The sequence below is a fragment of the Podarcis tiliguerta genome, assembly GCF_965153285.1.
Source record: "Podarcis tiliguerta genome assembly, chromosome: 3".
Lineage (NCBI taxonomy): Eukaryota > Metazoa > Chordata > Lepidosauria > Squamata > Lacertidae > Podarcis > Podarcis tiliguerta.
In genome coordinates, this window is record NC_139536.1 from 67424724 (window position 1) to 67439398 (window position 14675).

General features: G+C 39.9%; 1 protein-coding gene across 1 annotated transcript in view; it reads left to right on the plus strand.

Annotated features, from left to right (window-relative positions):
* The first annotated feature begins 5015 nt into the window (after positions 1-5015).
* The window catches only part of FRK (fyn related Src family tyrosine kinase), a 34817-nt gene continuing 25157 nt past the window's right edge, over positions 5016-14675 (plus strand). Inside the window, exon 1 of the mRNA XM_083433660.1 lies at positions 5016-5921. Coding sequence (XP_083289786.1) covers positions 5524-5921 — 398 coding nt within the window. The 5' untranslated portion in view covers positions 5016-5523. The remainder of the gene's footprint in view (positions 5922-14675) is intronic.

A 14675-nucleotide genomic window follows, 5' to 3' on the forward strand; every position in this document is an offset into this window, starting at 1 on the left:
GCACCAGTTCTAACCAACTGAACTATGCAGGCTGTTTCCTGCTAATTATTTTTCTTTACAAAATACTTTTTTTGGTAAAATGTATACTTTAAGATGCAAATTAAATTCCCCCTCCCTCCAAAAAAAATTCATACAAAAACAACTGGCTTAAGATGCAATGCTTTGATTCAGGCAGATTTGATTCAGGCAGATTTAAGCAAATTGGTTTGATTTGCATGTGCAAATACACTAGCTTAAGTGATTTGTAGTGCAGGCCATAATTCATTTAGCAAATGTGCATAGGTCTCCTGAATAACATTTTGTTTAAGTAAACCTAATATTAATGAGTACTTTGAGCTACACATACACGGATATTTCAAAAAGTAATAGCAATTTCCTACATGTAGCATGGGGAGGCATTTAGTTGTTACTTTCCAAAACACAATTGTAAAGCATGGTGCCAATTAATGTGCAAATAATAGGTGTTCTGTATTCCTGAAACCCAACTGTTCCGGCTATAGTCTGCGATTTAATTACCCAGTAAAAATAAATAATAAAATAGTAAAGAGAAAACATAAAATAATATTGCAGTCAAGGTCTTTCCTATGTTAAAATAACTCCTAATTTGTTTATGGAATTATTGTCCTTTACTTGGCTGAGAAACGCGTCTTTTACAGCTGTGTTTAATCATTACAATTATTTTGTGTAAGTAAACAAGGCCTAAGCTGATAGTAAGTTAAATGGAACAGGATTTAATGGAATTAGAGGTAGCAGCAGGCTTTTATCAGGGAAAATGGCACTAACAACAGAAAACGTTCTGTGTAAATGATGTACATCAATAGACTACAAGCTGTGCATTTAAAGCAACTTTAAAACGCTATTATTCCTAGAAGTTGGTATTCTTATAAAATGCTAACAGCAGGAGGCACAGTGCAGGGACATTGAGCAGTTGAACCATTAGCAGTTTAAACATTTCTGTACAATTGTTATCCTGTTAACCGCAGCAGTCGATTCACATCCACACAGCACTTATGCTTAAGCTGAACCTACACATTTTCAACCTTGGCTTAAAAGTAATGATGAAAACCTATTAATAAACATGCACACATGAGGTCATATCAGGAGTGGAGGACAAACTGTTTTGGTACTAGCACTACCCTCCAGTGTCAACTCATGCCTTCTCAAGTTGTGAGCACACCTACCTGTTGCTCACAACTCCACATTCCCTTGATTGCTAAAACTATGCCTCCAGAATACTTTGCCAAGACAAATGGCCCTTCTTCCTGTCCTGCCTGTCTAAATTTCCTCCTCATTCAAATATGCTAAGTTACTGACCAAAGACCATACTAGGAATTGGTTGTGACTCAATGGCAGAGCACAGGTTTTGCATGCAAAGAGTTCCAGGTTCAACTGCCAGCAACTTCCAGTGCAACTGAGGGGAGGGAAAAACCTGTCTGAAATCCTGGGGAGCTACTCCTAGTTAAGTGTTGAAGATACTGAGATAGATGGACCAATGGTCTGACTTGGAAAAATTGCAGGATTCCACAATACTTGACATTTGCCAAGCTTAAACCAGCTTTTGCACCAATTTATATTAAGGAATTTAGCAGCAGCTATTTCTAGGCCAACCTCTTTCACAAACTGAGGCACCATTCCATGGGACTAACCCTGAATATGCTTCAAGAATTTGTGTGGAATTTGTGTTTCCTATGGTGCTGTCCTTGAAAAAAAATCCAGAAACATCAACTAGATGGCAGGACACAACATATTTCTTTGGTCCTTTCCAGCTTTCACAGGCAACTATTTGAGAGCACAATTCAAAGTGTTGGTTGGTGCTTTTGAAGCCTTGAGGGGTTTTTAAAGGACTGGGTACATTTAGAACCAGGGCTTTTTCAGAGGGAACTCACAGGAACTCAGTTCCAGAACCTCTCAGGTGGGTTGCAGGCCTCAAGTGGGCACCATTGCCATTCTAAGCAAAGGAGGGAGATGTTCATGGTGAGTTCCGGCACCTCTTTTTTATTTTTTTTAAGCACTGTTTAGAACCATCGCCTCTCAATGCTCTGAACAACATTGGTGGCCCTGCTTTAGATTCCCCAACTGACTTAGGTGCATCAAGGACTGTCTAGTGGGGACCTCATTTTTGGCAGGTTTGGAGGCTGATGAGTGCATTTCAATGTCACTGTGCTGAGGGAGGTAAGTTTGTTAGTTTGCGGACTTTTTGTGCTGCCAGGTTTTTATAGATTGTATCCAACTAAGGCCCCATCTACACTTTATTTTAGTTTTACTTATTTTCAGTTTACTGAAAATTATTTTTAGCCACTTTGACTTTTATTTTGGAGAGAAAAGACATAGTCACATATCATAGTGGTAATCCCACTGCTTATGAAAATGTCATTATGGTGGTGGATGTGCAGAATTATTCAAGAAAGTTCTATATGTTATTGCATACACCCTGTATTTACACTATACACATCTTTGACACATTATTATCTTCTGAAAGCCAGACCTTTGTGGGAAGCAAGTGTGTGGCAAAAGTTGCAAAACATTTATGGAATTGCAGCCCATTTTAGCCTTACCACACTGTTCTTGAAAATTCCACCCAACCTATTGTTATTCTGTCTAATGCGTTCCTATGAATGGTCTGGGTCTGATTAAGAGAAAGATAAGTGAACAGCTTTTAGCACTGGGAAAAAAAGTTAGAATTAGAGCTTCTTTTTTGCATTGGCAATCAAATCATTTGTATAAAGGAAGGGATATAAAACGTGTTTGCTCATTGGATCAGAGCTTACCATCCGTGTATATTGGCATTGGAACAGTCTCCTGAATATAGATTAAATCTTGGCATTTTATCAATGTATATTATTTTCAAGCAAACTGTATTGCTAGTGAGCACTGCCATTAATCTCAGTATATTTATTTACAGTACAAGCCCCAAAAAGGAGGGCTTATCATATTTGATCATGATGTTAATAAGAGTACTAGAAATGAGTTCAAAGAGGCTAAGCAGGCAAGAACAAAACATGATACAGAATTCATTTAATCTGGAATGGGAGGGTGAATTGCTAGGAGTTGCTACTCTCTCATTGCTGTGAAGGGAGTATTACCTTTAGTAACTAATGAGTGGCTGCATTTCTACCAATAATGTTCGTTGATGTCTGGAAAACTAATTCTTCTATCCATGAAAAGTGGAACCCTTCAGCTAGCAATCAGGGCAGAGAAATTCAAGCTAATGCTCTCTGGAAATCTTATATAGGCTCAGACATTTTGCTGCCTGCTTCAAATATCCTCCCCATGCTATGACTATATAATTTTTAATAAAGCAAAATACTGATAGATTGTACTTCAGACTGCCATTCATTCCACAGAATCTCAGGATGGACACACACACACACACAAACTGGACAACATTAAATTGCCAAAGGGCTATAAAGGTGTCAGCAGCAAAGTTGAAATTATATCCCTTCACAATTTTATCCCCAAACATAAGTTTCCCTCAAACTTGGCACCACTCAGGGAAGCAAATAACCTTAATTAATTTGCTGGGAGACTCTTCCTAGATGAGTTTTACACACAACATTAAAAAGCCTCTTTAAGCGTCATCCCTGTTATTTCTACAACTTCTACAATATATGACTCCTGTTGATATAAGATAGGCCATGGATGAGCAATCTACTGTTATTAGCTAGCCCGGGGGATCCCAAACTGTGGAATGTGAACTTCATTCCTGTGGTCTGTGGATTTGTGGTTGAAGGTGGGAGATGACATAGAATCATAGATCATAGAATTGACCCTGCAGTTGCTCTTCAATGTCTGTTCATGAAGCTATCATCTGCGCATGTGCAATGGCTGTCTCAAATGCACACACCTCCACTTAACTGTGAAGTGGCCTATGTTTTCCTTGTGGATTGAAGCTGGTTTGAGGGGGAATGCATCAAACAAGTTTCTCAAGAAACTGCACGATAGCTCTGCATTGTGGGAGGGCAGTGGAGGCAGACTGTGTACGCATTACTGCATAATCTATGTTTATCTGAGAAATGTGACTAAATTACTATTGAGGATATTGCTTTGCTGTGGTGATTGGTTATGTCTAAAATGCAGATAGACTGGGTGAACCACTCTCCACTTCCCTTCAGGGTTGCTAACCCAAGTCAGCAAATCACTGCTTGGTTCTTAAATTCAGAGTTAGATGACTAAAATGAAAACATAAGCCAATGCATCACCACGTAGCTGCAAGTACTGCTAAATAAATCAAGCAGTTAGGTCTGGATAGTCTAGAATTTTGTGGAAACTCCCCGTCCTCAAAAAAATTAGATTTGTTTTCTTCAGATCTAAAGAATTTTATTATTTGTAACATGTATATCCCTCTTTTTCTTCATGGTGCTCTTGCACCATCTTATTCTTATAGCAACGCTGTAGGAAGAAGAAGATAAACAAAGTATGACAGCATTTTATTATTTATTGCAGTATTTATTTAATATTATTGGTTCTGAGGTTGCAGCACAGATGGCCCCTTATTTTACTTATTAATTAAATTTATATCCCAACCTTCCTCCCAAAGGAGCCCAGGGTGCCAACACCTAATGCAATACAATTATAAAAACAAACATCCAGAACAGTTAAAAAAATTAAGAATTAATTAAAAATTAAGAATGTCTGAGAATTTCAAGGTGGCTGTGGATGGTATCTTTCACCCATTGCCACGTAATCAGGAAAGTTTTAAATTTCTTCCTGAATGTTAAGAATGAGGGAGGTGGGTGCACCTCAGCAGGGAAGGCATTCCATAATGTGGCCTGGCCATCTGGGAAAGATTCCTGGATTCTTTGTGAATCTGAAATAAAAAAGTGCAAATTCATTGTGCCATAAAATGATCATCAGATGAGGCACTGTCGTCAAGGAGAGAGTGGTGTATGTGTTTGAGGGACAGCAACACACACACAGTGACCAAGGCAGAAGGGAAAAAGAGCAAACCAGGAAGTGCATACAAAAAATAGTTTGTCCACAAGCAACTCAGCATATTAAAGCAACAAGGCAAGTTAGGTTGGTTACTCATTACCAGGAGCTACAATGTGCGCAGAGCCTCCCTACTGCCAGAGTACATTTAAAGAGAATAAAGGGAACGAGGAGGTGCAAAGACAGGGAAGTTCATCTGGAAGCTCTCTCTACTGTTTCTGTTTACCTGTTCTGTTGCTACAAGATTTTTTGGCCCCTAACGTGACGATTCAGGTCTTTCTGACCGATCAGAAGAGGAAGTGAAAAAATTCCCCTGACCTGAACAATTGCACTTCAGTGCTCAGATTTCAGTCCTGAACGTGGAGCTGGAAGGCAAGGAGGAAACTCTTATGGTGAAGAAGACTTGGAGGGGGAGAAGCAGAGAAGAGGACACGTCCAGTGAAATCGTTTGCCTTTTGTACTAGAGGAAGGAGTCCTGGGACTATTTTTGAAATGACGCTGAATGGAAAAAATGGGTGTGAAGGGATCTTGAATGCTTCAGGATAGGAAGAAGGGGACTGAAGGAATACAGGCCACAAGCAAGAAGGGGACAGAATGGGGAACTGCTGTCGGAAATATTGTGCTTGTCTGGAGCCCTATATGCCTTGGCTTTTCAACTGTGGGACTGAGGTTAAGCCTAACCCAACCACCAACAATCCGACTGTGAGGCCAGACTCCTTGGACACCATCTCTATACGCATCCCAGACCCACCGCCTCTTCATCCATCAAAGCAGACTTGCAAATATGTGGCCCTGTTTGATTACCAAGCCCGAACAGAGGAAGATCTGAGCTTCCGAACTGGAGATAAGCTTGAAGTGCTGGATAAATCTCAAGGGAGCTGGTGGTTTGCGAAGCTGCTTGTGGAGAACGGGTCTGCTAAGCATGGACAGAAGCGGCAAGGTTACATCCCTGCCAACTATGTGGCTCCTGACCAGAGCATTGAAGCTGAACCGTAAGTTTTGAAAGGTATATTGTTACATGGTACAGCTGACATATAGCAATAGCTAGACAGAGAGCTGCGGGGTGGGGTGGGGTGGGGGGTGGGGAATGACAGCAACTTCAGGTAACAAGGAAATTTGGAGTAAGAATAGTTTCTGTCATATAGACATAACAAAGCAACATAGGTTGCTTCCAGATGACCTGTTTATTGAACATTCATTCTGATTTGTATGCATGGAGATTGCAGACAACATCCTATCAAGCAATGGTTATCCCACACTTCCTAGTGCATTTTCTCATCACTTTCATTGCCACAAAATCCTTTTTAAAAAAAGCAGCATGTTTCTTGAACAAAAATGCCAAATCCACTTTAAGTGTACAACCTGATTTTGCCAATATGCAGTTGCATCCCACCTGTGAAATAATGACAATCTGAAAGTGGTAATTTAGTAATATCTTTTAATTAAAGCAATAGAGCAAAATAGTGACCTCGGTCAGATGTGATAATAAATCATGATTTACTGTGATAGGAATGAGCTGCAACAAGTCTTGGGATTACATACTCCCAGATCTGCCTCTGGCAAGACTATGAGGAAGAAATTTGAGCTGTTCACTTCCTTTTTAAAAAAATTAACCATAGGTTGGCATTTCATCCAAACCTGATAAACTGCAATTAATATTTATTATGGTTTATTCAAAACAAGCCAACTTCAAATGATGGGATACAAAGCTATTTTGTTCAATTAACCAGTTAAGAATAACCACAGTTTAGGATTTGGTTGCACTGCTAAACTGCAACTTGTCAAAAGCAGAAGTGAAACTTTTGATCTCTACACGGCCACACCAGTACGGTGGAATCGTGTGAGCTGGAAGTTCTCTGTGACTTGTTCCCATCACAATAATGAAAGCCTATTGTCTACCAAACAATGCTTAAGCTTTTCTTATTAACATATAAAATCCTGAGCAACTCAGGGCCAGTATACCTAAAGGACCACCTTCACTCTCTGTAAGATTGATTAAGATATTCAGAGGAGGCCTGTTGGCCACACAACAACCTGCAGATTGTCATCTAGCAAAAACATATAAATGGGCCTTTTCTGTGGTGGTGTTGTAGAAGCTTCTCCCACCCCCATTATTTGGGCAGCATCAACAGTACCATGCTTCCAATGTTTACTGAAAACACACCTCTTTGCTTAGATGTTTCCTGATCATCAATACTGGATTCTACAACCGTTTATTTCTTGATATTCTGATAGCTGCATTTTGAAATAGTTTTAATGGATGTTTTCATGTTGTGAACTGCTTCAAGATTTTCTTAGCAGTAAGAAATATAACACTATTTAAAATAAATAATAATAAAATATTAAGCCATGGTTTTTCATGACTTACAAACCATCACAGCACTGCTGAAATTGTGAAGTGGTGCAAGCAAATTGATAGGAGTTCATAGGATTGTATGCAATGCTGTTCTTCTTATGGCAGAAAGCTCTTTGAGCCAGTGGAAGATTCTAGTCAGCAGGCAAGAGGGGAGTGATATTTTGCATATTCACCCTCCATCCCTGCAGCCCCATCCAAAAACCTCCAGAGGTTTGAAACAGCATAAGGGGGTGGGTGCAGTGAGAACAGCAAATTGACAAAAATAGCCTTCTTCTATACTTCTTAAATAACATGGAGGTCACTTTAAGAGGTTTTATGTGCTAGAGCAGAGACAGCCTCAATATATGGTGGACTCTGACTTCCATCAACCTCCAACAACCATGGCCAGTGTTCCAGGGATGATGGGAGTTGTAGTCCAACAACATCTGGAGGGCACCCCATTGACTATCCCTGTGCTGCAGATTGCAACAGCAGAGCAGGTGCAGGATTCTCTATACTCAGAAACATCTGGGGAGAAGTCATCAGTGTGCGGATTCAAGAATTTCATCTTAATATAGGGTTGCTATTAAAGGAATTAAAATGATAACTATCAACCTTAGCAGCTAAGCCTATCTATTTTAGACCTATAAAATATGAGGATTGTTGCTGTAGTTAAGAAAACTATAAACACACCACTGTATATTATTACACTGGAGAGGTTTAATTGTAGCTTTATTGCAGCTTGTTTACATTACACCAAAGACAGTGTGTGATTTATATTTGCATGAAAAATAAATGCTGCAGTACTTTCCTTAATTCAGCTTACATTCGCAGTGTAGCTCAGAGGTATGTGCTGAAAGTGGCTTTGGGGGAAATACTCCATGGAATAGCAAGCAGATGTGGTTCCATGGCACTGACACATGTCTGCTCTCTGTTTGGGCACATGTTACGTTGCCATATGTTTGGGTAAAATATATTAGGTGCTGTACAAAAGCAGTTAACTACCATGGGGTCCAGCTCTCAGCTTTGCAATTTAAGATACAGGCTCAGGAGAAAAGAGGAAGAAGTTATGTCATAGAGGCTGCAGGCCTTTGGTGAATCCTACTCCAAATTAAATTGGCACAAAGGTGATCTGAACTAGTAAATTGAATAAGGAACTAAAAAATACCTAGAAAAATTAACCGCCACTTTCTTTGTACAGCAGCTGAGTTGTGGGGCATTTTAAGGGCTAAGAGGAGAAGCAGTGAAATTGGGCTACTCCCAAGAAAATGGGTACATAGGATTGCAGCTCTAGACAACGGTCCTATATCCAGAATCTTTGAATTAAGACACTTTGAATTTACAGGAAATTACAAGATACACATAGCATTGTGCGGCGAGTAAAACATGCTTCCATGGACCAGAGCCCACTTTATCAGAGTGGCCTCTGGTCCCCTTCACCCTAATAAATCTGTTTGTTTTGTTTGCTGCAGAAAGATGCAGGTAAGTGGACAGCTGAATGTTGGCAATTAGTGGGCTGGGGATCTCTATACTTTTTTTCTTTTTTCTTTAGTTCTGCAAAGGAAAAATGAACAGGCTTTCAAAATGTTTAATCTGGCATAATAGCTGGTTGGCACTGAATGCTATTGTCAGTCTTGGTGTGTTGCGACAGCTTGTTCTGCTCCGTGCATCCAAGCTGCAATTCTGCAAGGCAAAAGTGTTTGGCCAGGAATGGTGGTGGCTGGGAGTGGAGTACTGGGCCTTGCCAACAGAAGGTTTGACTGCATGTGGAAATTGGGGATTCTACTACACAGTGCTGGGTGTGAAGGGTGCTAGAGAGCAGCACAGCCTAGAAAAGACACATTGCTCACATATGGCAAAGGCAAAGAGAGATGGGAGACAGCTGCAGAAGCTATGCTTTGCAGCAAGTATTTTTTTCCATTGCTTAACCGAGTGGGGAGCTTACTAGGCACCTGACCTGTTACCAAGGAGTGGGATTTGGTGCTGGATATTTTGAACTGGAGACCCAAAAGGACTTGCCAGAGATGTAGGCAGAGAAGCGTTAGCAACATGCTCAAATTTCCATGTGTATCATAAGGCCAGTCCATTCTTGCAAAGTGCTCCCTTTGTGTGCAATGTGACCTCAAAGGGGTTCCGTGTGAATCACAAATTGTGTAGGCTTGATCTACATATAAGTTCTGTACACCTTCCTAGATGAGAAGCTTAGGAAAAATGTAAGGCAGTGATGGGGAACCTGTGGCCCTCCAGATGTTGCTGGAATACAGATCCCATTATCACTCACTATTGGCTATTTTAGCTGGAGCTGATAGGGAATCTGTGGTCCCCCAATATCCAACTCCCATCACTAGTAGAAGGTATGAAGCACATTTCAGTCTCTTAAATTCATACCTTTAAGCATGAGTATGGGGTATATAATAGGCTTGTTAACTTTAAAGGCAAGGAGCATCTAAGGTAACTGTGCTCTTCATGCAGACAACATCCTGTTGGTCTCAGTAGCATGCTAGGGTGTTCTTGGTGCTGCCAGAAACACACCAGGTATGTATTGCTGGGTATTCCTGCAATGCTTGATACCAATTAGAATGTGGGCAGATGATCACTTCATTATTTGGGGGGGGGGAATGCTCATTTATGGGTGAGCTTTTGGGTGGGAGAGAGGGCCTTGCATTTTTGAGCTCACCACTTTATTCACATATGGTATGCAGCTTTAAAAACACAATTGAGAGGTGGTGAATGACTTTCACAAACTACACATAGCACTTGTGTGACTGTTTTCCTTGAGGGTTTTTTTCTAACCCAACTTATCAATATCACCTCCTCCGAGCTGCATCCCCTTGAGGGCAAAAGACAGCTTACAGAAGGAAATTCTGATTAGGTTTTTAAGGTTTGACCCTATGGTGCTATATAGAAAGATTTGTTGTTCTGCCAGTAAGCTTATTTCCTCTCCAGTTCTCTTTCTCTGTATCTCCTTGGCAAATGCTTAAAATGATTTGGCCAATATTTTCAGCTTTATAATGAAAACATAAAGGTTAAGGTAAAGGTACCCCTGTACCCTTGCCCGTACGGGCCAGTCTTGCCAGACTCTAGGGTTGTGCGCTCATCTCACTCTATAGGCTGGCCGGGGGCCAGCACTGTCCGCAGACACCTCCGGGTCATGTGGCCAGTGTGACAAGCTGCATCTGGCGAGCCAGTGCAGCACACGGAACGCCATTTACCCTCCTGCTGGTAACCGTTCCCTATTTATCTACTTGCACCCGGAAGTGCTTTCGAACTGCTAGGTTGGCAGGTGCTGTGACCGAACGATGGGAGCGCACCCTGCTGCGGGGATTCGAACCGCCGACCATGCGATCGGCAAGTCCTAGGCGCTGAGGTTTTACCCACAGCGCCACCCGCGTCCCAATGAAAACATATAGAGAGCCTATTTCTGAGCAATATGATTTTCTTTTTAATGACTCGAACTACAGTATAGTAGTTTACAGCTCTATCAATACATGTAGTTTTATGATATAAATTAACTATTTGGAATGGTTGCCTTAAGTATCCTAACATGCCTTGAATCACCAAGTTTTAATTTTAACGAGTAGTACTAGTCACACAATTTAAACTTTTGAGAATATGCTCTCTCTGCTTCTGTTGCTTGTCTATGCCTTGCTTTCGATTATATTCAGCACTGCAAACAGGAACCATGGAAACCAACCGATCACCTGTCCTTGCTCTGTTAGTGCCAATTGTTTTGCCTAAACACGAAAGTGTCCTTCTGCCAATGTATTATGGACAACAAATGTTAGCCAGCTGTACTGTTAATTTTAATAACCTAAACCATGGAGGGAGGACTGTGATTGAAAACAACCCCACTTTTGTTTTCTAAACTGGCCACAAAAAACATAGTATCCCTTCAGGCTTGCTTTTTAATAAAGGCCTCTTTCACTGTTTCAGCCAACATTCACTGAAATATGAGTTTAAGTATCAGTTGAATGTTACATGTCAATGAGAAGGCAGCACAGGGCATGTGCACTGAGAATTAAGGTAGCAAAATCCTACAAGCATGTACCTGGAAGTAAGTCTCATTTATCTCAGTGGGGCTGACATTTGTGTAAGCAACACAATGATCCAGGGTGCAGAAATACCGCACATTTAAAGCACGTTATACCCCCTCCCAAATAATCCTGGGAAATTTAGTTTGTCAAAGATGCTGGGAATTGTAGCTCTGTGAGGGGTAAACTACGGTTCCCAAGATTCTTTGGGGGAAATCATGACTTATAAAGTGGTAAAAGAGTGCTTTAAACATATGGTGTGGGCACGATATTTTACAGCAGAATATCGGCATTACAGACAAGGAAAGTTTTGAGGAGGGATTTGAAGGAAGTAAAGGAGGCAGATCAAGGCATAAGGGCTGCAGAGGAGAAAGGGCAGAGTTATTTTGGGAAGCAGTAAACCTCTTAGTGGTGGAGCTGGATATGCAAATAACCCAGGTAGGGATGCACCATGATTTAGAGATAGCAGAGTGAAACAGCTGTTCCAAGGAAAGAAACAACTTTGCTCCAAGTGAGTGAAATTCTGTCATGTTAATTGTATGCATTATATAAAAATGTTTAGACTGGATAAACACTGAACTTGTTTTCACTCTCCTGCAAATAAATCCTTTACAGCTGTGGGTCAACAGTGCTTCTTTCCATGGAAGCTTGCTAATATTCTGGTCATTCAAAGATTCCCTGTGTGGGCCACTCTAGTTTGAATATCTGGAGATAGGAAATTAAATGCGGGAATTAGAAGAAAGAGTATGCCAGCTTAAAGAATTGACTTGTGTTTTTTCCCCTGGTGACTTCAGAAAAATTAAGTATTAAAAATGTTCAGATAGGTTTTGCTCACAGTAGATCAAAAATTAATGAACTTAACTTAGTAAACTTAGTAATGTTCATTAATTTCATGGAATATACTCTGAGTAAAACTTAAATACCACCCCAAATATTGTTGAAGTTGCACTGAGAAATAGAGGCTGTGAAAAATGGGGATAACTTGGATCCAATATGTAAGATAGTCTTAAATCTTGATGTTTATGAGAATGTCTGGAAACAGTGTCAACTTCTTAGATTGTATGTGACCTAAGATCTAGTTATGACTAAATGGGTCTGAAACCTATAAAGAATTACAGGTAGTTCAAGGACCTGCTATGCTCTAACATCAGAAAGAGAATCAAGAATGTTTTTTAACCAGATGTGGCATTTTCCACATCTAAGGCTTTGTGGTTTAATATTAACAAGGCAATAAAGATTGCTTGACTGTAAAATACCCCTTGATCTTCTGTTATTACAGTGACATATAAAATAATTGATAGGCACTGAAGATTGTTATGCTAATTGCTGCTAAAATTATCTATGCTAAGCACTAGGTGGACTGGGAGTTTCCCACCACTTCACAATGGAAAACTAAAGTGCACAAAAGAACAGGTTTTGAAAGATAAAGAAAAAGTGTAACGTTTTAAATTAAAATTCACCTATGTTCCTTGATTATTGGTACAACAAAGCACGTACAGCAATTCACAATAATCATTCATTTAGTTTGTTATAAATCAATATTGATGATTTTTTTTGGTATATGGATGTGTATCATGCATATGTATGTCCCTATAGATTACACAGTAATGACAAAAAGAAAAGAAAAAAGAGTGACATTTGTATAATTTAGTAGCAATAAATGTCAGCTCCTGTCTTCAACTGGAGGCAATATCTGTCATATATCCAAATGTACTTTGCCCTGCCTTGTAAACAAGGATTTAAAGAAATAAAAAGAAATCAGCTGCATATTGACTTTAGGAGCATGATAACACAATCCTATGCATGTCTACTCAGAAGTAAGTCTGAATGAGTTTCATGGCGCTTACTCCCATTGTAGCATGAGAGCTTTTAAATCAGATGAAATTGCACAAGAAATTACTCTTTGAAAGAATGCAATATGTTAAACCTGATTATGCCAACGATTGTAAGCAGGGCATTCAGAAAGTGATTGTCTGAAGAAAAGGATAACTTATGAATTCAGGTTGATATAATGTGATATACTGGGCAACTTTAGTGAAGGAATTCAAGCTTCAAAGCATGTACTATTTGGAGTAAAGATTGGAGTAAAGCTATGAACGAGGATCTCTGTGTAACTAGCAATGGGTGAGCACTGATGTGCCCATGGTGTGGCCCTCTGAAAGAAAAAGTTGCCCCAGGACCTCTGGCCTAAGCTTTCCAACACTCTATGAGGTACTTGAGAGAGAAAAATATCTCCCAAAACACCCTGTTGCCCACCACTGCTTTCCAAGATAGAACCTGTTTCCTCAGATCTCTGTTCTACATTCTAGCCCTAGGCTTGAACTGATATTTTAAGGGGAAATATTTTTTTCAGATGGAAAAGTGAGATGAAATACGGAAAATTTTCTCAATGACTAGCATTGCCTCTTTGTGGATATGCTCTGCGTTTCCCTTCCCATACTCTTCCTTCTGTTTTCTGTCTTCACCTACACTGCGACCAAAAATAACTCTCCTTTATTAAGAAGCTTAAGTGGGTGGTAGTGATTAATAGTCTCTAGATGTCATACTTTAAATGCACAGATACCTCTTATTTGTTGTTACAATAATTAGGTTATTCAGCTGCACGGATTGGACCAACAAGCATGATTCATAACCTTACATATCAACTGGATTATGTACAAAGAACAATAAATTATGCAGCCCAACATAGCTGTCTCTGAAAACTTGAAGGACTGGTTTTCTGCAGATCAAAAATGGGTTTTGATTATGAGGATTAAGTGATCAAAATAGTGTGTGATCTGTTTGCATTCTTAAAAAAACACACCTCTTCTTTAGTGGGTCCCTACTTCAGGCTTTTGTCTTTCCTCTGGTAATACTAAGTGGCAGAAGTTTTCATAAAATATCTGAAAAAAATCAAGTGGCATTGCTTAGTGGGGTTTTTTTACGTTTTGCTTAAATCAGACTAAGGACTGATTCCTATGGTTCATGCTTTTTTTTATCAGTAATGACACTACTGGAAATAGATGAACAAAGTTCACAATGAAATGGAAGGGCGTAAATTACCTGCAAATAGAGGTGATAAGTTAGGATAGTGCAAAGGTACCGTATATTGGCACAATGAATGGCATAAGATAAGAAAAAAGGGGAAGGATTACAATGTCATTCCATAAATGTGTTCACATTAAAACGTTCCCCCCCCCCCCAATTACCTGCATATGGAATCATCCCTAAAATGAGGAACAATCAAATCTAGGGATTCTGGAGAATCCATTTTTCATTTCCACCCTGGACTCTTGAACTCAGTCCATGAATCTAGTCAATATGAACTCTTGGATATGGGTTGGTGTGAAGGTTTGGGTTTAATGTCCTGCCTTGGACCACTTCTCTATCCAGGAACTGAC